Raw genomic sequence first — 22,776 nt, forward strand, 5'->3', positions numbered from 1 at the left:
ATCCATCTCGAGAAGATTATATTTAAATATCTCTTTTGTGCGAGGCAGGAGCTGGGCTCGCCCCTAAGAGGCAGTTTCCATGGCAACAACAATTGCCAGCTTCCGTGTGGTGAATCAGCGTTGCCATGGCAACCCCATCCTCATCTGCCCAAGGTGCTGGGGAGTCCGGGGTGGGGGGGAGGGAGGCGGGGAGGAGGTGAGGGCCAGCGGAGGCGGCGTGGGAGGGGTGAGGGGAGCAGGAGGCTGGAGCGCAGGTGCCCCCTCCCCCCCCTTCGCCACCTCAGTCTGCCCCCAGCCCAGCGAGTGGTTGACATAATCTCCCGTCCTGTCTCCAGCTAGCGAGGTGTGGTACCCAGGTGGAGCGGGCCCGGGACGTGTGTGTGTGGGGGGGGGGGGAAGGGAGATGGGGGTCGGCCTTTCCCGGGTGGTCTCGGGCCCTCTGAGGATGCGGCTGGATGGCGGGAAGGTTGGGCTGGGAGGACTGGGGACCCCTGGGTGGGGGAGACAGAGGCCTCTCCGGTTCCGGGGCTCCCAAGGCTCAGTTCACATCGAGGCGGCCCATGTGTGCCCGGGACACACACTCAGAGAGGGGGACCGAATCAGAAAGGGGAGGGGGGGATGGGACACAGGGAGAGGACTCAGAAAGCGGAAGCTAGAGGGAGGAGGGGGATCTTCCTGGGGAGGGAGCCCAGGGGAAGGGGGTGCTGAGCCGGGACAGGCTCTGAGAGATGGGGAAGGAGATTTGGGGGGGTCGAAAGTTGGGGAGGGGTCTCTACTCACAGAAGCGGGTGGAAAGATCCCTAAATCTGAAGTCCAGGAAGACTTCAAGCCTCGATTCACCCACCAAGACCTTGGTGGATATAATAAGTAACTGATTTTGACGTCTGTGAAACAGAGGCAGAACCAGGCCTTCCTTCTGGGCAGTTCGGTCCAGCAAGCTCCTCTGATCCTTTCACGTACTCTGCCTCCGTGGCGTGATGCTGCGGTCCCCAGTCTGGAGGGAGACAGAGCAAGACAGAGACACTTCCTGCCCTGAGGCAGAGGGAGGAAGGAAGCCAGAGGGGTGGAAGGCTTGCCTGCGTGGGGTCTTTTGAGCTGGGTTTTGAAGGATGAGTAGGAGTTCGCCAGAGACACCACGTTGGGAGGATGATTCTCCTAGGAGGGGTGGAGAAGCAAATGCCGGCCCCATCGCCCATGGCTCAAGGCTGTACTCAAATATGCACATTAGCTCATAGTCACAATGGGGTAAGTTTGGGGGTGGCAGTTAGGGGAGCATTTCCTCTATTGAACGTCATTTTCAGTGCCAGCCAGAGGGGACAGAAGTGTCCAGAACAGTGAGTCCAGACGGCAGGCTTGTCCACTGGGGTGTGACAGTCGTCCCACCAAGGCTCAGGGAGCTGACTAAGGTGGCCGCCTCGGTGTATTAGTCAGCTACTGCTGAGTAACAGACCCCAGGCCATTTGATCTGCCCATGATTCTGTGGCTTGGTGAGCCCAGGCTGGGCGCAGCTGGCCGGTCCTTCAGTTGGTCTTCCCCGGGTCCTTCACACAGCCACAGTCAGCTAGGGCTTGACCAGGGCCGGCGGGGATGGGCCGGCCTCACTCCCATGTCCTGCCTGTCCGCGGGGCCTCTCTGGGCACAAGGTCTCCCGTCCCCCAGCAGCTCGCCTGGACTTGTCCCCCTGGCAGCATCACGGGTCCTCGGTCGAACCTGCGAATTCTCTTGAGGCCGAGTCTCGGAGCCCCCACGACTTCACTTCCACCACTTTCTATTGGTCAGAGGGAGTCACGCGGTCAAGTCCAGGGCAAAAGGGGAAACAACCCCCAGTTCTTGATGAGACGACTGCCCAGTGGCATCATGGACAGGGACCCGAGGAGTTGAGCCATCTTCACAAACCCTCTATGACCCTCGGGGAGGCAAGGAGGCTTCCTGGAGGAAGGGATATTGTCATGGGGTTTTGAAGGCAGAGTAAGAGTTTTCCAGACAGCACGAGCGAAGCCCTGTAGATGGGACCACGTGTCATTTGGTTTGACTGGGGCGTAGCTGCTGCCAGAGGTGGGAGGGATGCTGAGGCTGGGAAGGTGGGCGCAGAGCTCAGGAGAAGCCCCCACCCACCATACCCCCATCACCGACCTTGACCTCCCCCCTCTCTCCACAGATGGCGCGGCCGATCCAGGTGAAGCCTGCGGACAGCGAAAGCCGCGGAGGTAGTTGTCATCTCTCCGTGGCCACTGGCCCAAGGGATGGGGTCCGGGAAGGGCCGGGGATGGCTTTCTGGGCTGTGTGTGTGTTTGCATGTCTGGGCAAGTGCGTGCGTGTGCACATGAGCATGCGTACCCGGGCACGCCCGTGTGCAGATGCATGCGAGTATGCAGGCCTGGGTGTGCGTGTGTCTGCGCTGCTGCGGGGGGGGGGGGGGGTGCCTGCCGGCCCGTGTGCACGTCTCAGAGCCCGGCGTGGGCGTGTATGTTCGAGCGTGTGTGCTTGGCTGTTCCAGGCTGGGCGTGTGGGCGTGCAGGCTGGGGGCCTGGTGTCTGCACGGCGCGGGACTGCATGGCGGGGGTGCGCCCATGGGGTGATGCTCGGCTGTCCGGGGGGGATCCAAGGCTGAGCATCCTTGGAGATTTTCCTTCCTCCTCCCCATCTCAGGTGGACTCGGGGCTGACGGAGAGCGGCCAGCCTTGGGGGCGGTGTCTGGGCCAGGGTGTTAGGACCCCTGTGTATGTGTAGGAGCCTGGTAAGGCCCTTCCAGGCTGGGAGCCTTTTTCATTCTCTCCCACCAGGCTGCCAGTGTGGGTCAGGGATTAGAGGGGTGGGGCCTGCCTGTCTCCCTCTCTTTCTCTCCCCTCTCTCTCTTTCCCCCTCTCCCTCCAGATCTCTGGTTCTCTCTCCTTATCTTTTTCTCTCCTTCTGTCTCTCTGGTGCTCTCTCTGCTCCTCTCTGTGTGACTCTCTCTGCCTGTCTCAGTCTCTCCCTGTCTCTCACCCATCTCTCTCTCCCTGACTCTCCGATTCCTCCCACCCCCCATGAGTGACAGGTGCCAGAGAACGGGTTTCCATAGCAACCCAGCTCTCCATCCCTGAGAGACGCTGCCACGGTCCTGATTACAGGGGAGCAGCACAGTAACCAGAGGGGGTGGGACTCCAGTGTCCCCCACGGGAGAGACGGGCGCAGACTAGCCCCCAGCCTCGGACCTGGGCAGGGCCCAGCGGGGCCTCCAGCCGGGCGCCCCCCAACCCCACCAGATGGGGTCCTGTGCACACACACGCCCCGACTCGTCCGGCAGACGGTGACTGCCTGGCCCCTGCGCGCCCTGCTGCCTCCGCTCTGGGTTGGAGGGACCCAGGACTCGGCTGAGGGGTGTCTCCGCCCACAGGGGACCGGAAGCTGTTTGTGGGGATGCTGAACAAGCAGCAGTCGGAGGAGGACGTGCTGCGGCTGTTCCAGCCCTTTGGGGTCATCGACGAGTGCACCGTGCTCCGGGGCCCTGACGGCAGCAGCAAAGGTGACAGCTCGGGGGCGGGGCTTGGTCCCGGGGGGCGGAGCTGGCCCCAGGGGCGGGGCCTGGCACACAGTGGGCGGGCTGGGTAATGAGGGGGCGGGGCTAGCTCCTGGGGGCGGGGCTTGCTGGGGCAGGGAGAGGCACGTGGGAGGGCGGGATGGGCAGTGTGGGCGGGGTTTGGTCCTGGGGGCGTGGCCTGGCAGGCAGGGATAGGCATTCAGGAGGGTGGAGCCGGCAGGGCGAGGCTGCCCCTGGGGGCGGGGCCTGGAACATGAGAGCATGTGATTGGCTCCTAGGGCCGGGCCCAGACCCACGAGGGGGTGGGGCTGGATCTGGGGGCGTGGCCAGGCACGTGGGGTGGGACCGGCAGGATAGGCGTGGCTTGGTCATGTGGGCGTGGCCTGGTCTGCCAGAGCAGGCATTGGGGAGGGCGGAGCTGGCATGGGGTTGGCTCCTGGGGGCGGGGCCTGGAGTATGAGAGGGTGAGATTGGTTCCTAAGGGCGGGGTCAGGCCCACGAGGGGTGGGGCTGGATCTGGAGGCGGGGTCGGGCACGTGGGAGGGCAGGACCGGCTGGGAGGTGCAGGGGAGGGGTGGAGATGGTCGGGTCCCACCTGGTCCTTCCTGTGTGCCCCTGTCCGTGTGGGGCTGCCTGCGTCCACCTGCTGGCGTCTGGATTTGCCTGTGACCTGTGGCCTGTCTTTCCGCCTCGCCCTCCCTAGTCCACCATTCCCGTATGGCTGTACTTTCTCGGAATGACGCTTTAATGCTCTCCAATGGCTTGTTTTCCTGTCTGCCCACTGATGTGCACGACTAGGGTTGAGTGTCACCTTGACTGCGTCTCTTAGTCCCTGACTCCTTCTGCCTGAGTGTCCAAATGGCTATTTCTGTCTGGGTCTGCACGTGCCTGGCGGTCTCTGGCTGTCTGTCCATCCAATTCTGCCTGTGTGACCGGCCGGCTGGGTCTGCCCTGCCTGGGCTCTCCCCGTCTCTCCAGTTCTAGTCACGCATCCGTCTGGGTCTGCGTGTTACTCTGCCCGCATGAGCCCACAGCACTGTATCTCTCCGTGTCTGTGTTTGATGGTTTGCCACCTTAATTCTGCAGATCTGATTACAACCCTGGGTCTCCTGGTGCTGGTGGCTGGCGGCTGCTCTGGAAACCTGTCCCCTTCACTTGGTCTAACCTGTTGTGCACTGCCTCCCACTGTCCACCAGATTGTTGTCTGACAAACAGCTGGCTGGCTGGCTGGCCGGCTTTCCGACTGACTGGCTGACTGTCCAGCTCTACGGCCGGCTGACTGTGTGCTTGTCCTGCTGTCTGATCCTTTACTGTCCAGCTGTCTGTCTGTACAAATGACTGGCTGCCTCTGTGTCTGACTGTCTGATTTCTGGCTGCCCGTCCAGGGCTCCCAGCCCCCCTCCTGTGGCCCCTGACCGCCGGGAAAGACCCGGTTGCCCCTCACCCGTTCTCCTTCTCTCGGAGCAGGCTGTGCCTTCGTGAAGTTCTCCTCGCACACGGAGGCTCAGGCGGCCATCCACGCGCTGCACGGCAGCCAGACCATGCCGGTGAGTAGGAGCCGCGCTGCCCACGATGGCCAGGCCCGTCCCTGCGCCCAGGCACCTGGTAGAGAGGACACAGGTGGAGAAAGGGGGCAGTCCCTGACAGGGGCGTGAGTGGGTTTACACACGTGAGTGTGTGATCGCGCACGTGTGTATGTGTGCTTGCAAGTAAGTGTGGGGCGTGCATGGATGTATCGCCAGTGTGTGGCTGCATGTGTGTGTTTCTGTGCACATGTGTGAGTGTGCCTAAGAGTGTGGGTGTGCATGCATGCCTGTGTGTGTGAGTGCATTGTGTGCCTGTGTGATTGTTAGGTGAGTTTAGTGCACACACGAGGTGTGTGTGTAAATGTGTGTGGATAAATGTGCAAGTGTGTACTAGTGCGTATGCATTTGTATATTGTGAGTGCCTTGTGGGAGTGCATGTGTGTGTGTGTGTGAGCATGCACAGCAAGCACGCATCCATGTGTGTGAGCGTGCACATATGTGAGCACGCATGGCGAGCGTGCATATATGTGTGTGAGCATACGCAGAGCGTGAGCATGAATAGTGACGGTGTGCACGTGTGTGAGCGCACAAGAGGGTGTCCCAGTGGGGAGACCTGAGGGTGGGTTGGGTGGCCGGGCCAGCAGGGGGACATGAGACTGAAAGGGGACAGGCAGCCCCAGGGGAGCAGGCGGAGGAGGGCTGGGGGCGTGCGGCCACCGAGGACCCGGGCTTGCTCCCGTGGCAGTGGGGAGCCACTGAGGGTTTCAGCGGGGGGGGGGGGGGGGGGGGAGGGGCCAGCTCGGTTGAAAATGTCCCCTCGGGGCCAGAGGAGGGCATGTGCAGGGGGCAAGACTAGAACCTGGAGCCTGCGGTCTGCAGCGGTTCAAGGCTGGGGTGGACCACCCACGTGTGGATGTGGCCCTGTCCCCCAGCAGGAGGCCCAGGGGCCACCATCACTGTACATAAATATTCCAAAGCTGCCCCGGGGGAGCCTTGGAGACCCGACTCTCCTCTCCTGGTCGTTCTCGAGAACTGGTGTGAAGGGCAGGCCGTCCCCGAGCCACCCCTCCCTCGCGCTCTGTGTGCTCGCCCGTGAGCTTTAGGCCCTGCAGGGGCGGGATTCAGCCCAGCACAGGTCGGTCCTCCTCCTGCTCGGCACTGTCCAGTGATGGGACTGGCGGGCATAGTAGGGAGTGAGCTCTCCGTCAAAGGGGGCATGTCAACCTTTGTGATGCTGGAGTCTCCCCCGTTCTCAGGGGCAAGGTGTCAGTTACGGGGTCTTCCACCTGCGCCCCATTATTCCCCTTCGGCATCTGGATTCTCACCTCTTCTCAGGTGGGGGTGACAGTTATCGGGTCGCCCTTCCGGGTCCCCGTTGTTCCTCTCCAGCAGTTGGATTCTCCACCTGTTTCTGAGAGTGTGGATGAGAGACAGGGTTTCCCACTGCACCCTCCAAGCCCCCTGGGCCTGGACACCCCGCCTGTGCACACAGGGGGCTGCACAGTCAGGCGCGAGGCCCGGAATGCTCATCTCCAGGCCGTCCTCGATGTGGCGCCTGCTGCTGGGGGCTCGCGGGCAGGGCTGCCAGCTGCTGCCATCCACGCCCCTCACCCCTCACCCCTACACCCCTCACCCAAGGGGCCCGAGGGTCCTGGCCACCTCCTTCCTTCTTCCCCTTGCTGCCTGTGCCGCCCCTGCAGGGCGCCTCCTCCAGCCTGGTGGTCAAGTTTGCCGACACGGACAAGGAGCGGACGCTGCGGCGCATGCAGCAGATGGTGGGCCAGCTGGGCATCCTGACGCCATCCCTCACACTGCCCCTCAGCCCGTACAGCGCCTACGCCCAGGCTGTGAGTGAGCCCAGCGGGCGCGCTTCTGTCTCCGGCCAGGCTCCTGGGCCACGCTGGGGGTCCGGCTCCGGCTCCCTCTCTCTCCATCCGTTCTTCTGCCTCATCTCCCATCTTTCCGTCTCTTGGCCAGTCTCTGACTCGGGGTCCTATCCTGGCTGTAGCTGAGCCCCAATCCCAGCTGAGCCCTCAACCGTGAACCGAGTCCCGAGCCCAAGCTGAACCCCAACTCTGGACTGACATGACCCCAGGCTCAGGCTCTAAACCCAGCCTGAGCCCCTAAATCCAGCCTGAGCCCCATCCCTGGGCTGAGCCTCAGTCTCAAACGAAGACCCAACCTTGGCTGAGCCCCAGATCCTGGGTGTGCCCCAAATCTGGATTAGCCCCACCTCTGGCTAAACCTCCAATTCCAGGCTGACTCCAAACTGAGACTGAACCCTGGCTAAGTTCAATGTTGGCTGATCCCTGATCCCAGACTGAGCCCAAATTCTTGACTGAGCCCTAATCCCAGACTGAGCCCTGATCCCAGACTGAGTCCAAATTCCTGACTGAGCCTTGATCCTAGACTGAGCCCAAGTTCCTGACTGAGCCCTGACCCCAAGCCTGAGCCTTGATTCTTAACTGAGCCCTGATCCCAGACTGAACCCAAATTCCTGACTGAGCCTTGATCCCAAACTGAGCCCAAATTCCTGACTGTGCCTTGATCCTAGACTGAGCCCAAGTTCCTGACTGAGCCCTGACCCCAAGCCTGAGCCTTGATTCTTAACTGAGCCCTGATCCCAGACTGAGCCCAAATTCCTGACTGAGCCCTGATCCCAGGCTGAGCCCCAAGTCTCAAGTGAGCCCTGACCCCAGCCTGACTCCCCCTAGTTACTAGAGGACCAGGCCTCCCCACTGAGCCATGATCTCGGGGCAGGCGTCACCCTGACTGTGCACGCTGACTCCCTCTCCACCCCCAGCTCATGCAGCAGCAGACGACAGTCTTGTCCACCTCGGGCAGCTACCTGAGCCCTGGTGTGGCCTTCTCACCCTGCCACATCCAGCAGATCGGTGCCGTCAGCCTCAACGGGCTGCCTGCCACACCCATCGCCCCTGCCTCCGGTGAGAGTCCACCAGGGTCACGAGGACGGGCGGGTAGGGCCAGGCCAGGACCGGGCGCCCCATGACCCTCTTCTGCTCTGCAGGATTACACTCACCTCCGCTGCTCAGCACGGCCGCCGTGCCCGGCCTCGTGGCTCCCATCACCAATGGCTTTGCGGGGGTCGTGCCCTTTCCTGGCGGGCACCCGGCCCTGGAAACTGTATATGCCAATGGCCTTGTGCCCTACCCAGGTAACTCAGGTGGCAGGGAGGGTGTCTCCGGGACGAGCATGAGTCCCCATGCCTTGCTGCCCAGGGAACAGAGGGGCAGGACAGAGGAATCGCAGCGGAACAGACACAGCTGTGGGCACAGAGAAAGAGGTTAAACAGAGGAACTTGGCATCCAGACATTTCTGGGTTCAAATTCCGATTCGGTGGCCCTGGGTGGTTTCTTTAAGTCTCTGAGCCTCAGTTTTCTCCTCTGGGAAATGGGGCGAATAACAATGGTCATCTCGTGAGGTTGCACTGACAATGCAACCAGCATATAAAATGCTTAATGCATCACCTGGTAGCAAGACCAGCACCATCGGTCTTAATTATTAATTGTTACCATTTTGGAAGATAGCAGCACTCGCATTCATTCATTCATTCATTCAGTGTTGACCACATGCTGATTTGCACCGGGCCCTGCCCTCAGGAAGCAGAGGTCTCCCCTTTCTCTGCTCTCTACCACCATTTCGAGGCAAACGTCTTCCAGCGCCTCGCTCAGGGAAAGTCAATCTGTGTCTCCACCAGCGAGGAGAATCTGTTTCTATTTTTATTTTCAAATGACTGGACGCTCCCAAGGAGTTGCAAAAATAGCACAGAGGGGTCGTGGTACCCCTCGCCCAGCTCCCTCTGATGGTAACATCTTGCATCGCCAGAGCACATTGTCAAGACCGGGACACTGAGATTGGTACAGGGCGATGCACTCAGCTGGGGCTGGAGGCCTTATTCGGGTTGCCTGCACTCGTGTGTGTGTGCGTGTGTGTGTGTGTATGTGGTTCTATGCCATCTTATCACAGGATCGATTCGTGTACGCACCACCACCGTCAAGATACAGAATCCTTCCATCTCTACAAAGTAATTCATTCCTGCGACCCCCTTAGAGTCACACTCCCCCCACCATCTTCTAGCAACCTCTCTCTACTCCAGCAGAATATTCTGGCTGAATTTTCCCCAGACTCACCGTCTCCGGTGACCTGGACAACCTCTCTCCTCCCCTGTCTCCTCCCCTAGAGGCAGTGGGAGGGTCACAGCCACACGGGGGATCCATAGGGGGTGTGATGAAGTGTGGGAGGGAGAGAGGGGAAGGGATGAGGGTGGGTGGCGAGCTGGAGCACAGGCCTGGAGTCCTGGAGAATCCAGAGATAGAGGAGGAGGAGGGGGTCAGGGTGGGCAGAGAGATGGGAGTGATCTGGATTCCAGGTCAGCTTCTGCCATTTCCTGAGTGGCCCTGTGCCCGTCTGCTTCACCTCTCTGAGCCTCAGTCGCCTTGCCTTTAAAGTGGGCTCATACCTGTAAAAGGTTTACACAGCGGTGAAGCGGGGGCGGATGTTTTTTGCTCTCCTTCCGGCTCTAAAGGATCGGGGTGGATGGGGAAGACTTCTGCTGCCCCCGCCCCACTCAGCCCCTCCGTCTACCCCGCAGCTCAGAGCCCCACCGTGGCCGAGACCCTCCATCCCGCATTCTCCGGAGTCCAGCAGTACACAGGTAGGGAGGCAGCTTGGCCCCACCCTGCCCACCAGGCCCCGCCCCCAGGGAGGCTCCACCCCAGGGAGGCCACGCCCATTGTCCCCGCTTCCCGCATTGTCCAGCCACGCCCCTAACCACGCCCATATCTGGCCCCGCCCCTCAGAGACTGCCCTCTCATTCGGCCTTCCCTCTTGTTCCTAGCCACGCCCCCTACTTCTGGCCCTCGCCCAATCCCAGCTATCGGCCCCGCCCCTGCCCCGCCCTCCTTCAGCATCTGGTCCTGCCCCGCCTCTGCCAAGGCCACGCCCCCATCTCTGGCTCTTCTTCCTAAGGCCTGCCTTGGCCCCGCCCTCAGCCATGGCTCTGCCCCTCAACTCATGACCCCGCCCCTCAAGTCCTGGCCCCGCCCCACGCTGCCCAGTTGCCTTGGCCCCGCCCTCAGCCATGGCCACGCCCCTCCAGCCCCACCGTTGGTCCTGCCCAAGCCCTGACCCCGCCCCTTTCCGTGGTTCTGTTACCTCGGCCCCGCCCCAGCCCCACCGTCAGCTGTGGCCACGCCCCTCCACCCAGACCCGGTCCTGGCCCCGCCCCCAGTCTTGGCCCCGCCCATCGCGTCCTGGCTCCGCCCCCTGTGCCTCGCCGGGCGGCCTGCGGGTCTCACGGTGGCCTCGGCCTTGTGTCCCCCGGTCTCCGCAGCCATGTACCCCGCCGCGGCCATCACGCCCATCGCGCACAGCGTCCCTCAGCCGCCGCCCCTCCTGCAGCAGCAGCAGCGAGAAGGTGAGGGGGCCGCGACCTCCCCTGGGCGCCCGCCCCACCCTCTGACCGCCCCCTCCACCTGAAGGACGCCCCCCCACCGCCCCGGCCTGAATCCCCCTCTCTGAGCCTCAGTTTCCCCTCCGGAAAGTGGAACGCCAGTGACCCCACCACCACCAGCAGCCCTCTCCCGAGCTGTGTTTTTGGAGGAGACAAAACTCATTTTGAGGTTGGGGAGGGTGGGGTGATGAGATATCTCGGGTAAACTGAGGCGTCTCCGGTAAAATCGAGGATGGGAGGAGGTAGATTCTGGAGTCGGACAGCTGGGATTCAAATCCACCCAGTTCTGACTCGTGACGTCACAAGGAAGGCACTTCCGTGCCTCAGTTTCCCCATCTGCCACACCGGCGACCATCTGTGCCAAGACACGTTACTGGGGGGTAAGCAGCGGCCACTGCGGGCCCTCAGCACCGGGGAGTCCCTGCCTCTCCCTAATCCATCTAGTGGGGTGGGGACGGGGCTGGAAGACACACCCCAGGTCACCCCATGGTGAGGGAAGCTGGGCGGAGGGCCTGGCCCGCAGACTGAGTTCTGTGAGGCTCTGCCCAGGGTCTCCCTTGCCCTCGGCCTTAGAAGGAGGGACCCTGCCAGCGCACAGGAGCTGAGCTTTGGAGGGGAGCCCTGGGCCGAGGGGTTCCTGGCTCTCCCAACCAGCCGCTACCCCATCCTCGTGGATATTGTGTCTCCAGGGGGCTCCGTGGTTAGAGTCAGAGACGGCAGCAACATGAGGATTTGGCAGCTCCAGAATTCCCCAATGGGCCCGGGCCTTTCACATGCCCCCACCCCACACCGTCCTCCCCCACAGGAGCCTCCCCCCCCCCCACCAAAAGGACAGAGCCAGTGGGAGCTTCAGACAGGGCTCGGCTGCCTCCGGCCACTGTTTCCTGGGTGGCTCGGACCTGAGTGTCTCCCTTCCGGGGCCTGGGCGGAGCAGGTGAAAGCTGGTTCAAACGCAGCCAGTGCTGCTAGAACACGAGATGGGCGTTCTGGAAAATCCCCATCGTTTGCAAAACCCCACAGTACAGACGACAGGGCTTGGGGGGGGGAAATAGGGTCATGGGGTACACCATTCAAAAACTTTGCGACACGTCAAGAAAAGAGAGAGAGAGAGAGAGACGCCTGATAGAAATGGTGGCACAGTGTCGGATGGTGAACTCCCAGAGTCCTCCAGGGACCCTGGCCCTTTATCCTGGAAAAGACCTGAAATCAACACTTGGAAGTGACCTTGGAAGGCGTCCGGCCTGCAAGTCGCTGTGAAGTGGCGGAAGGAGGGCCTTCTGGAATCGGAGGGAGTTAAGCCCAGATGGGGACGGGGTAGCTCGTAACACACTTGGGGAACTGGGACCGCTGGCGGGCGTCCGAGCTGTGCGTGCACGCGTGTGTGCATTTGGTTTTCCCAGAAGATCCATTTCGGCTGGGCACGGGTTTCCGCATTCACCAGTTTTCTTGGAGATGAGGTAGCCAGAAGCGATCACGAAACCGTGTTGTGCTCAGAATTATTCCGTGTTGGAACACGGTTGCCTTTTTTAAAGCAAGCGTTAAGGCAGAGGCATGGTCCTCCTCATGAAGGTGAGGGGTGAGCGCGCACATATCATCTTGGATTTTGTATTTTGGGGCGTTGGGGGCTTATTCATCTTGGGGGGGGTCGGGATTCTCCATGGTTTGGGCATTTCTACCCCTGTTTTGGGGGACGTGGGAGAAAATCATCTATAAGTGTGGGACAAGCAGCTGGTTTGGGGACGTCGTGACTTTGCATAATCAAGGTTTTTAAATGCTACTGTTATTTATACGTTTCATAGGCAGACATGCATTGGGGGTTATTCGGGGAAGGGACGATTTTGAGGGCCAGCGGTGCCTTTAAAACGTGCTTCATAGCCTAGCTTTTCATCCATGGCTTCAGGCGGCCTGGGGTCCGGCACTGGCGCATCATCTTTTGGTTTCACTGGATTTTCTTCTCGTGTCGTCTGAGTTTTGAAAATCCTCCAAGGTTTGGAGGCTTAGCCGAGGTTTTGAAAACTATCCAGCTTTTTGCGGCTGGGGGCCCGGGAACGACCTGCCTTATTTTATTCTGAAATCGTCGGGCTTTCTCCAAACATCCCTTTTATTTTAGGACCAGTGTTAGAGAAATAGCACAAAGATATGCAGGGTTTCTGGCCACCCAACGCGCAGTTCGTCTGACGTTTGCAAATGACCCGGGGAGCTTTCAGGATCTGCCGGGGGCCGTCTGGGATTTTTCGGATTGCCCGGGGCCTGGGGTGGAGGGACTGAGCTCAGTTTTTTTGGGAGGTGGGGGAATCCTCTGAATTCCGTAAATGATCTGGAGCCCTAAGATCAGCCGAGGTTCGCAAGTGGCCGAGCGCGGGATCGTCCAGGCAAGGGACCGGCGCCCCCGCCTCCCCCTCCTCCGCCCCCGGCCCGCCCTCCTCCCCCGCCGGCTGGGGACTGCGCCCCCCGGGGCCGCCTCCTCTCCTTGGGGCCTTTATGTCTCTCTCTCCCCACCTGCAGGTCCCGAGGGCTGTAACCTGTTTATCTACCACCTCCCCCAGGAGTTTGGCGACACGGAGCTGACACAGATGTTCCTGCCCTTCGGCAACATCATCTCGTCCAAGGTGTTTATGGATCGGGCCACCAACCAGAGCAAGTGTTTTGGTGAGTAACTGTCGCGGGCGCCCCTTGCCTCCCGCCTGCCACCCGGCCGGCGACACCACCCCCACCCCCGCCCCGCACCGGGAAGCGGTGATCGGCCATGAGATGGGTCTCACACTCATTCGTTTATTCACCCACCCATTCATTCATTCATTCACCAAATAGATATCCGAGGCCCCTGCCGTGTGCCACGCCCCGTGCTGGGCACAGAAGTCCCTGTCCTCGCAAAGCTCGGGCACCCCCCACCCCCCGCTGGCCTCTAGAATTTTCTCTGACGCCGGCCATGCTCTCCATCCTCTCTGGCCCAGCCATCAGCCCCGCGTGGCTCCCGAGCCCTTGAAATGTGGCCGGGGCCACCCGAGAACTGAATTTCTGATTTGATTTGATTTGAATGAATTTAAGTAACCCCGCGTGGCCACTGGCTACGGAATCGGGAAGACACAGGGCGAGGGGAGGAGACGGAAGTAAATGAATGTAGGATCCAGGCCAGGGAGTCTGACAGGGCACGGAGAAAAATAAAACTGGGAAAGGAGAAGACTCTAAGGAGGAGGCGATGTTTCGATGGAGGCCTGAATGCTGAGGAGCCAGCCATGGGGGAATCTGGGGGGAGAGTGGTCTAGGTGGAGGGAACAGCCTGTGCAAAGGCCCTGGGGCAGAACCGGGCATGTTGGAGGAACAGCAAGGAGGCCCGTGTGGCTGGATCAGAAGGCGTGAGGGGGAGAGAGGGAGAAGGGAGGGGAGGGAGGGGATGGAGCAGGTCCTTGTGGACCTCGGGAGGACTTCCGTGTCCCCAGAAACAGGAAATGAAGGCTCAGAGAGGTACGGCAACTTGTCTAAAGTCACACAGCAGCAAAGAGACAGAACCCAGATTAGAAGGTCTCTGTGACTCCCAGATTTGGATTCTAAACCTCACCCCATCCTATTTAAGAGCCCAACTCTTGACTGTTTACTAAGTGCCTCTGTATACACTCTAGAGCCAAGCTTAAAAGGGAAGAATTGCCCCGGTTTACTGAGGGAAGAAAGAGAGGCCCAGAATGGTCAAGTGACACACTTGAGGTCACACAGCAAGGAAGGGATCCCTGCCAGCACCTAGGCCCCTCCTCTGTATCCTGTTTCCTGGGGGATGTGGGACGTTTTGGGAGGAAAACCTACTCAACCACTTTCAAGAGTCGGGGAGTCATAGGTCTTCTCTGAGCCTCAGTTTCTTCATCTGCCTAATGGAGGGCGGGTTAGAGGTGATAACAGATATGAAGACATGGACCCCCAGCTCCAGATTCCCTCACGGCTCCCCGCGGGCCCCACCCCTCAACTCTGAGCCCACCGTCTCCCTGCCCGACCTCCTGCCCAGCCTCCAACACACAGCCCTGGTGTCCCTGCCCCCCTGGAGGGCCCTCCCGCCACTGTGGGCTCCACGTGCCCCCCGGGGAGCCTGTGAGGCCAAGAGGCGAGGACCGGGCGGCCCCGAGGCGGCAGGCAAAGGGAGCTTGGGGCAGTGGAAGCTTAGGGACAGGGAGCTGGAGGGTTCCTGATGGCCCTGGGGGGTGGGGCGGGGAGACTGGGGGTAGAAAGACTGACAGAGACAGAGACAGAGACAGAGAGACAGAAAGAGAGCAGAGACGACAAGACAGACGAAGATAGAGGGAGAGTCTGATGGCCAGACAAGACCCCAGGAGGATGGAGGTCGCAGAGCAGGGAGAAGATTGGCAGCCAGGCCTGGAGGGAGGCATCGGGGGGGAGGGGTGGAGAACGCGGCCCTCCCGGGACCCCCAGAGGCCCCACCTGTCCCTCGCGCCAGACAGGAAGTCTCAGCAGAACAGACCCAGGTAAGGAGTGAGCACCCCGTCCCCAGAGGCATGCAAGTCCAGGGGCCGTCAGAAGCGGGCCGGGGCTGCTGTGTGGCCTCTGACGAGCCCTCCCGCCCCCCGCCCCGGCCCCCCGCGAGCCCCGAGCCGGCAGGAGACGCCCGCGATGCCCACCACGGCGGGTCCCCGTCTCCACAGGCTTCGTGAGCTTTGACAACCCGGCCAGCGCGCAGACCGCCATCCAGGCCATGAACGGCTTCCAGGTCGGCATGAAGAGGCTCAAGGTGCAGCTGAAGCGACCCAAAGACCCGGGACACCCCTACTGACCGCCCCGCCGCCCCGAGGCTGCGGGCTTGGCCCAGGTGAGCCGGCCCCACCCGCCCCGCCTGGTCCGCACCCCCTCCTCAGTCTTCAAACCCCTCCCAGGCGGAGGGACGCTGCCGGAGGCTACAAGGGGCCCCCAGGTTGGGTTGGCGGGGACAGAGCTGGACGAAGACACCCCCAGTGCCTCCCGTGGATGCGAGAGTGGGATTGCGATGGGGAGCGGGGGAAGCCAGTGATCCCTTAGGGCAATTAGGGAATCCTTCCTGCAAAAGGTTTTGAAGCATGAATAGGAGTTCGCCAGAAAGGCCAGGATCGGTGTGGGGCGGGGCGTGCTGTGGGGAGGGGCCTCTCTCCTGTGAATCTCCCAGCTGGGCTCATCACTGGGTGTCATTCACACCCAGTGGGTCGATGGGAAAGTGGAATGCTTGCCCCGCCCACTGGCGTGCCAGAAACAACCCAAAAAACCCCCCAAACAAACAAATCTCTGAGTGTATTTTGCCATCAGAGCGAACAACCATCATCCAATCACCTTCCTCGGGGGAACGGATAGTGAGCTTGAGGGCCGAGGGGGGAACATAACGACCTCGAACCTTGGCGAGCCTCGTCTGTGACACAGGCTCCTGAAGGTCGCCCCCCAGGGGCCTCGGGGAGGATGCGTGGGGCCCCGGCCCTCCAGCTTGGGAGCTCTCGATAATCATTTTCAGTTTTTCCCTTTTGATCGCTCTCGCTGCCATCACCAAAAGGGCCCAAGTATGTGCTCAGCGAGGGGCTGGGCGTCCTGCCCCCCAACCCTGCCGGGTCAGCACCGGCTGATTCGAGGGCGTCCGGTCACGGGGTTGTGCATTTCGGGACCCCCACCAACCGGAAGCCAGCCAGCTGGCGATCCGTGCGTTTCGACACCTTTATGGAGCATCTGCTGTTTGCAGTGCTCGGAGACACAGTTTCAATGAACCGACCCGCTGGGGCCGGTGGGGGTGGAGAAGCTGCCCCTTGAGCTTTTTAGGGGGACGAGGCAGAGAGACACAAATAAGCAGAAAGATACGCTCCAGCTGCCAGGCGAGGACACGGCCTCCGACACCCCAAGTCCGTGCCAAGGCCCGGGTGTCGCCCCTGAACCCCGAAATGGACTCCTTCTGAGAAGATGGGGGACCCTGAGGGGGCAGCGGGGGCGGCCGGGTCTGCCCGGCGCCCCCATCGCAGTGCCCTAATGCCCCTCCTTCTCCCCCAGGTGAGGGGCCGTCCCACCCCCGAGGCTTCTGCTTCCAACCGATCCAGGACTTTCCCTCCATCCCATCCTCCGGGTGTGGACACCAGCCTCCCATCCCCTCCCTGCCCCCTGCTCCTATAAATGTGACCCACTCCCGGACTGGCCCCTCGGAGCGGGGAGGGCTTCGCGGCCGCCCCAGGCGGGCGGGGAGGGGGGTGGTGGTGGTGACACTCCTGAGTTGGGGGGGCTGAGGATCCACCGCCCCCTTCCTGAGAGATGTCCTCGCTCCCACCCCACACGCAGGACCTTGGTGGCTTTCCCCCCCTGACGAAATGGCAACTTTTCCTATATATATATATGCATATATATATAGAGCTAGAGACAGTATATATTTTTTGAGTATAGATCATGGGACCAAACTTTTCCGACTTCCTTCCGTCCAAGAGAGGGTGGCCCCGGGCCGGTCACTCGGCAGGGACATAAGAAGGGCTGAGGCGGGCTGGGCAGCCCGGTGTCCCCCCCCCCCAACTCCCACTGCCGTGTCAGACCAGGGGCCGGAGAAGCAGCCGCCGCCATATACCTCCAAGGCCTCCTGGCCCCCCACAGTGTCCCTGGTCCTCGCTGCAGCTTCTGGAGCCCCCCTTGCCCCCCTTGTCGCAGGGCCCTGCCTTCCCCGGATGTAGGCACAAAGGAGACCCCTGTGTCCCCCAGCCATGCCCCCAGTCATAGCCTTACTCATGTGACCAATAGCCCTTAGCTTGGGGGGCAGATGGGGTCCGGGGGAGCCGCCCCCGGCGCCCCCTCCCAAGGGCAGGCGGCCGCCCTCCTGCCTTCGGATCACCAGCCTGGAACCTCCACGTCGCCAAGCTCGCCACGCGGCTGGACCAGCCCGGCCCGCACCGGCCCAGCGTCCCTCCAGCGGACATACCTCTGTCAAAGATTTCTTTTTTTTATTATTATTATTATTATTTTGGTCTTTCTGAGCAGGTACAAAGAAGGGAAGAGCAGAACTAACAAACACAAACTCAGACAGCACTGGATTTTGATTTCCTAGCCGGGGCAGGGAGGGGGACCTTGTGGGGTGCCTCTGTACGGCCACCGACCGCGACACCCACCTTGAAGCACACAGAACCGGGCTCGTCCGACCGGCCGGCGGGGCCTCTCGCCGGACAGGCGCCAGAGACCTTCAAAAGCTCAAGAAAACAAAACAAAACAAAACAAAAAAATGAAAAAGAAAAAAAAAACAGCTTTCCCTTTTGTTTCTACCAAAACGTGTGGACCGACCCAGAAAAAAAAAAAAAAACAAAAAAACAAAAAAACGAAGAAAAGGAAAAAAAAAATCTTCTGAGCGACTTGTTTCCGTATCCGGGAGTTTGATAATTGTTCCGAGACTCTAGCGTGCCTGTGTCCCGTGTGTCTGCGTGTGCAAGCGTGTGCTCCGGGGCCGCGAGGGGACCCGGCCCGTGTCCCCGCGCCCGCCAGGCCCGCCTGCCAGTGCGTGGTGGCAGCGTGCGGTGGCCCGTGTCCTTCTGGTCCATGTTTACTGGCTGTAAATATCATTTTTATACTCCACACCGAAGATCGACGTGATTTGTACGATGTACTTTATTTCTGCTACGGGCAATTTCATCGTTTCAACCTGCAAACCGACTTTTGGAGACAAACCGCCACACACACACACACACACACACACACACACACACACACACGGAGAGGACCTCGAGGGCGTTTCGGGTTGACTTATTCGAATCTCGTGGCTGGAGAGGTCGCGGGCCCCCGGGGGGGCGACGGGCCGGGTGAGAAACCGCCCTGGTGGCCGGAACGCCTCTCTGTGGGCTGGAGAAGCTGAAAATTTATTTAATAAAAGTTTTACTTGCTAACGGACTAGTCCTGCCTCATTGCACCTCCCTCGCGATTCAGACCGAGGGCATCAGGCCCCCCCGGGGGGCGTGGGCCGGAGAGGACTCCGGGTCAGAGTTCAGGGACGTGGGAGGTGACAGGCCGGGAAGGGAGGGCGCGTTCGCCCCAAGGTGAAGGAGCCAACTGTTCGGTCTCGAGAGGAGCCAAGGCCGGTGTTTGTGGATCAGGTGTTCATACATTCACTCAACAAACACTGATTGAATGTCAACTGTGGGGAATGCCTCCGGCCTCTGCCCTCAGGGATGCAGCCAGGGTGGGGGCGGGGGAGACACTGTACTATGCACATTTTAAAAGATTGGGCTAAAATACACATAACATCAAATTCACCATTTTAAGGTGTACAATTCGGTGGCGTTGAGTACATTCACAAGGTTGTGCGACCATCACCAGTAATTCCAGAACGTTCCATCAGCCCAAAATGAACCCTGTCCCCATCAGCATCACCCCCACCCCCTCCCCAGCCCCTGGCGCCCACGAGCCCGCTCCCTGTCTGTGGATCGGCCTGTTCTGGACGTTTCCCGTCCATGGGGTCACACGCCGTGTGTCCTTCTGTGTCTGCTCCTCTCCCTGAGCGTCGTGTGTGCAGGTCCGTCCACGTGCGGCCGTGTCAGGGCCTCGCTCCTCTTCACGGCTGCGTAATATTCCAGCGTGTGGGGGGACACATTGTGTGGATCCGTTAATGGACATTTGGGCTGTTGCCACTTTGGGGCCACTGTGACAGTGACACTAAATCTTCCCGTACGAGTTGTCATTTGGACACCTGCGTCTACCTCGGGTGGACCCCTAGGAGCTGAGCTGCGGGTCATGTGACAGTTCCGTTTAGTGCTCTGAGAACCGCAAACCCTCCTCCACAGCGGCCGGCCCGTCTTACTTTCCCGCCATCCACGCACGGGGGTTCCCGCTCCTCCGCGTCCCGGTCATCGGTCCTGACGTGGCAGGTTCAGGGAGACATTCCCCAGGTGGGCCTGCCATCGTCGAGGACCCAGAAGTGTCCCGAGGAGGTGAGACCCGAGAGATGATGGTGCGGCTTTGGCGGAAAAGACGTAAATAAAACCACACACGGCCCCCCGCCCCATTCCGCTGGGGGCCTCGAAATTCCTCCCAAAAAGAAAAAAACCCTGGAAGCGTTTTCCGGGTGGAAGGAACAGCCTGGGCAAAGGCTCAGAGGCTTGAGACGCTGTGATGGTCGCACGCGTGGCTGAGAGCACAGCACCCGGCAAAGAGATGGGTGCAGAGATGCGAGGGGCTGTGTGACAGAGGCCCTTGCATGACAAAGCACCTACTGTGTGCCAGGCCCTGTCCCCACCCTCCCCAGGCTGCAGGTGAGGGCAAAGGTGGACACGAACCGCAAACACCCCACCCCCACTGGAAAAAGGGAGTCCCGAGCGGGCTACATTTGTAACCGCCGCGAGATTTGCAAACCCGGCACGCTGTCTGGATGTCACTGGGGAGCCAAGGAAGCGCTTGGAGCAGGGGAATGACACGATCGGATCGGGGTGTTAGGAGGACACGGGGGTGACGTCTGTGCTGCTGCTGGGGCGTAAGTCAGCACGCTGGAGGACGATTCAGCAGGATCATGTTCCCGCCAAGCGTTTATTAAGTACTTACTGTTTGCCAAGTGTTGTTTCAAGCCTGTGTCCTCTGACACAGTAGCCACATGTGGCTATTTGAATTCAAGTCAATTTATCAAATTACAAATTCACTTCCTCACTCACACCAAGCCCCATTTCCAGGGCTCAGCGGCCACACATCCATCTCTGCACAAAGTTCTATCGGACAGCACTGGTCTAAGCGTTTTATAGGACTTAACTCACTTACCTGCCCCCACCCCGTGAGGTGTGTCCCGTTAAGAGCCCCACTTTGTGAGTTAGGAAGCTGAGGCTCAGAGAGGTCAAGCAGCCTGCCTGAGGCTGCACAGCAGGAGCGGAACCCAGGCTCTTCTCTTAAATGGTCCGCTATCCCGCTTCCCTGTGCTGGGTAGGGGCTGAAGTCAAAATGTGTAAGACCATAATTCAAGTTGTTATTTGCAGTAGCCCAATTTAAGCTTTCAAATTTAGCTCAAAGTTGTTTAAACGTTTAGAACGCGCATCCTTATGATACTGCAGTTCTGCCTCCGGGCGTCTCCGAGGAGGGAGCACCGATCTGCCGGGACGGCGGAGCCCTGGCTGCGACGAGGCCGTTCGTGCAGGCGGAACGGGCGAGGGACGCCAAGGATGTACCAGCAGCTACGGCTGCGTCACAAATCCCCCCCGAATTTAGCAGCTTAAAGCACCACACGTTTGTCGTCTCCCACTGTTCTTGCGGGTCGGGAATCCACGAGAGACGGGGCTGGGTGGTTCTGGTTTGGGGTCTCTCACGAGGTCACGGTCAGGCTGTCGGCCGGGGCTGCCTCATCCGAGGGCTCGACCGGGGCTGGAGGAGCCGCTCCGCTCGCTGCCAGGATGGCTCCCTCTCGTGGCTGTTGGCGAGACGCCTCGGTTCCTCACCAAGTGGACCCGTCTGTAGCGCTGCTCCGGACCCGGGGGCTGGCGTCCCCCAGAACGAGTGTGATTCAAAGGGCAGGGAGAGAGAGAGGACACTGCCTTTGCTGACCTGTCACCGGGTCACACACCATCACCTCTGCCTTGTTCTGTTTGTTGGAGTCGAGTCACTAAGTCCAGCCCACGGTCACAGCGGATCCAACGAAGGCACGGACCCCGGGGGCCACCTTGGAGGGTGGCCGCCACCGAGAAGCATTCCCGCCACAGAAGATCCCGCGGCCGTGAGAGAAGAGAATCGTCTCCGGGTCACATGGTTCGATGAAGGCGAGAGCAGCAGAAAAATGCACACGGCGGGAAATGATCCAGTGTGTGTGTGCGTGAGTGTGTGGCTTTTAAAAATATATATTCTAGGGGCCGGCCCGGTGGCACAGGGGTTAAGTGTGCACCTTCCGCTTTGGCGGCCCAGGGTTCGCTGGTTCGGATCCCGGGTGTGGACATGGCACTGCTTGGCAAAGCCATGCTGTGGTAGGTGTTCCACATATAAAGCAGAGGAAGATGGGCACGGATGTTAGCTCAGGGCCAGTCTTCCTCAGCAAAAAGAGGAGGATTGTCAGATGTTAGCTCAGGGCTAATCTTCCTCAGGAAAAAAAAAATATATATATATATATATATATATATATTCTACTTTCTCTCTGGGGACGTGTATGTGACCGTAAGAATGAGAAGAAGGGACCAGAAGTATATCCACCAAGATGATGAAGGCATGGCTTTGAGGACGTGAAGAATTGGGGGCCAAGACGAAGCCGACCTGAGTGTCAGCTACAAGCTGTACAAAGTGAATATACTCAGGTAGATTAAGAATTCATTTTAAATACATTTTTTTAAGATGAAAGGAGGGCAAAGGTGGGTATGGGAGTTATTTGGGGAAAAGAGCCCACATTGAACGCAACTGCTCCACTGCCCTATGGAGAGGCCCGCAGGGCAGGGACCGACAGCCAGCGAGGAGCTGAGTTCTGCCAACAGCCCCTCGAGCTTGGAAGTGGATCCTTTCCCCCGGGCGAGACTTCAGGCGAGACCCCCCCCCCCCCGCCTGTGAGAGACCCCAGCTGAGCTCCCCCAGACATCCCACCCACAGGAACTGGGAGATCATAAATGTTTTCAGCCACTAAGTTTTTTTGGGTTTTTTTCCTTGAGGAAGATTGGCCCTGAGCTAATATCTGCTGCCAATCCTCCTCTTTTTGCTGAGGAAGACTGGCCCTGAGCTCACATCTGTGCCCATCTTCCTCTACTTTCTGTGTGGGACGCCTCCCACAGCATGGCTTGCCAAGCAGTGCCATGTCCACACCCAGGATCCGAACCGGCAAACCCTGGGCCGCCAAAGCAGAATGTGCACACTTAACCACTGAGCCACTGGGCCGACCCCTCAGCCACTAAGTTTTAAGGTGACTCACGAAGCAGCGATGCTGACTAACCCCTCAGCAAAACTTCATCTGCTACAATGACAACAACCACAAGGTACCTGGAACAGACCTGGGGAAATGGCAATATTGTTTGGAGACACAGAAAGGAAAAGCCAGGCAAGCGGTAGGTTGGCTGATGGTGGGACCCAGGGCACCCGGCGACGTTAAGGGGCCCGTCCTCCCCCAGAGGAGCCTGGAACTTCGCTCAGTTCACATCCCCACGCGGACAATCGCATCGTGAGCAAAACAAGCCTGGAATGTCCCCAAATGAATGGCTGTTTACTGACCGCATATGATGCCCCGGCCTGGTTCCAGGGGCCTTAAGTATTAACTCGCTTAATCGTCATGGCAACACGATGAGGTCGGATCTGGCCCACCGATGGGGAAACAGAGACGCCGGGGGGTGGCCGGGCTGCAG

At 60.1% G+C, this 22,776-nt stretch overlaps 1 protein-coding gene across 13 annotated transcripts in view; it reads left to right on the forward strand.

The window, feature by feature from the left end:
• CELF5 (CUGBP Elav-like family member 5) overlaps window positions 1–18,465 on the forward strand; it is a 48,506-nt gene extending 30,041 nt beyond the window's left edge. For 4 of the 13 annotated variants that reach the window (XM_044752852.2, XM_044752849.2, XM_044752854.2 and 1 more), the window contains 11 exons: window positions 2,159–2,210; window positions 3,377–3,505; window positions 4,988–5,067; window positions 6,747–6,893; window positions 7,850–7,991; window positions 8,075–8,221; window positions 9,659–9,721; window positions 10,400–10,483; window positions 13,025–13,168; window positions 15,166–15,329; window positions 16,520–18,403. In XM_044752852.2, coding sequence (XP_044608787.2) covers window positions 2,159–2,210; window positions 3,377–3,505; window positions 4,988–5,067; window positions 6,747–6,893; window positions 7,850–7,991; window positions 8,075–8,221; window positions 9,659–9,721; window positions 10,400–10,483; window positions 13,025–13,168; window positions 15,166–15,293 — 1,116 coding nt within the window. In that variant the 3' untranslated portion in view covers window positions 15,294–15,329; window positions 16,520–18,403. Of the gene's footprint in view, window positions 1–63; window positions 154–256; window positions 344–2,158; window positions 2,211–3,376; window positions 3,506–4,987; window positions 5,068–6,746; window positions 6,894–7,849; window positions 7,992–8,074; window positions 8,222–9,658; window positions 9,722–10,399; window positions 10,484–13,024; window positions 13,169–15,165; window positions 15,330–16,519 lie in introns of those variants that run through there. The other 9 variants (XM_044752850.2, XM_070491699.1, XM_070491700.1 and 6 more) reach the window with 7 other exon arrangements.
• Window positions 18,466–22,776: the final 4,311 nt, after the last annotated feature.

Source organism: Equus asinus, chromosome 20, assembly GCF_041296235.1.
Source record: "Equus asinus isolate D_3611 breed Donkey chromosome 20, EquAss-T2T_v2, whole genome shotgun sequence".
NCBI classification, from domain to species: domain Eukaryota; kingdom Metazoa; phylum Chordata; class Mammalia; order Perissodactyla; family Equidae; genus Equus; species Equus asinus.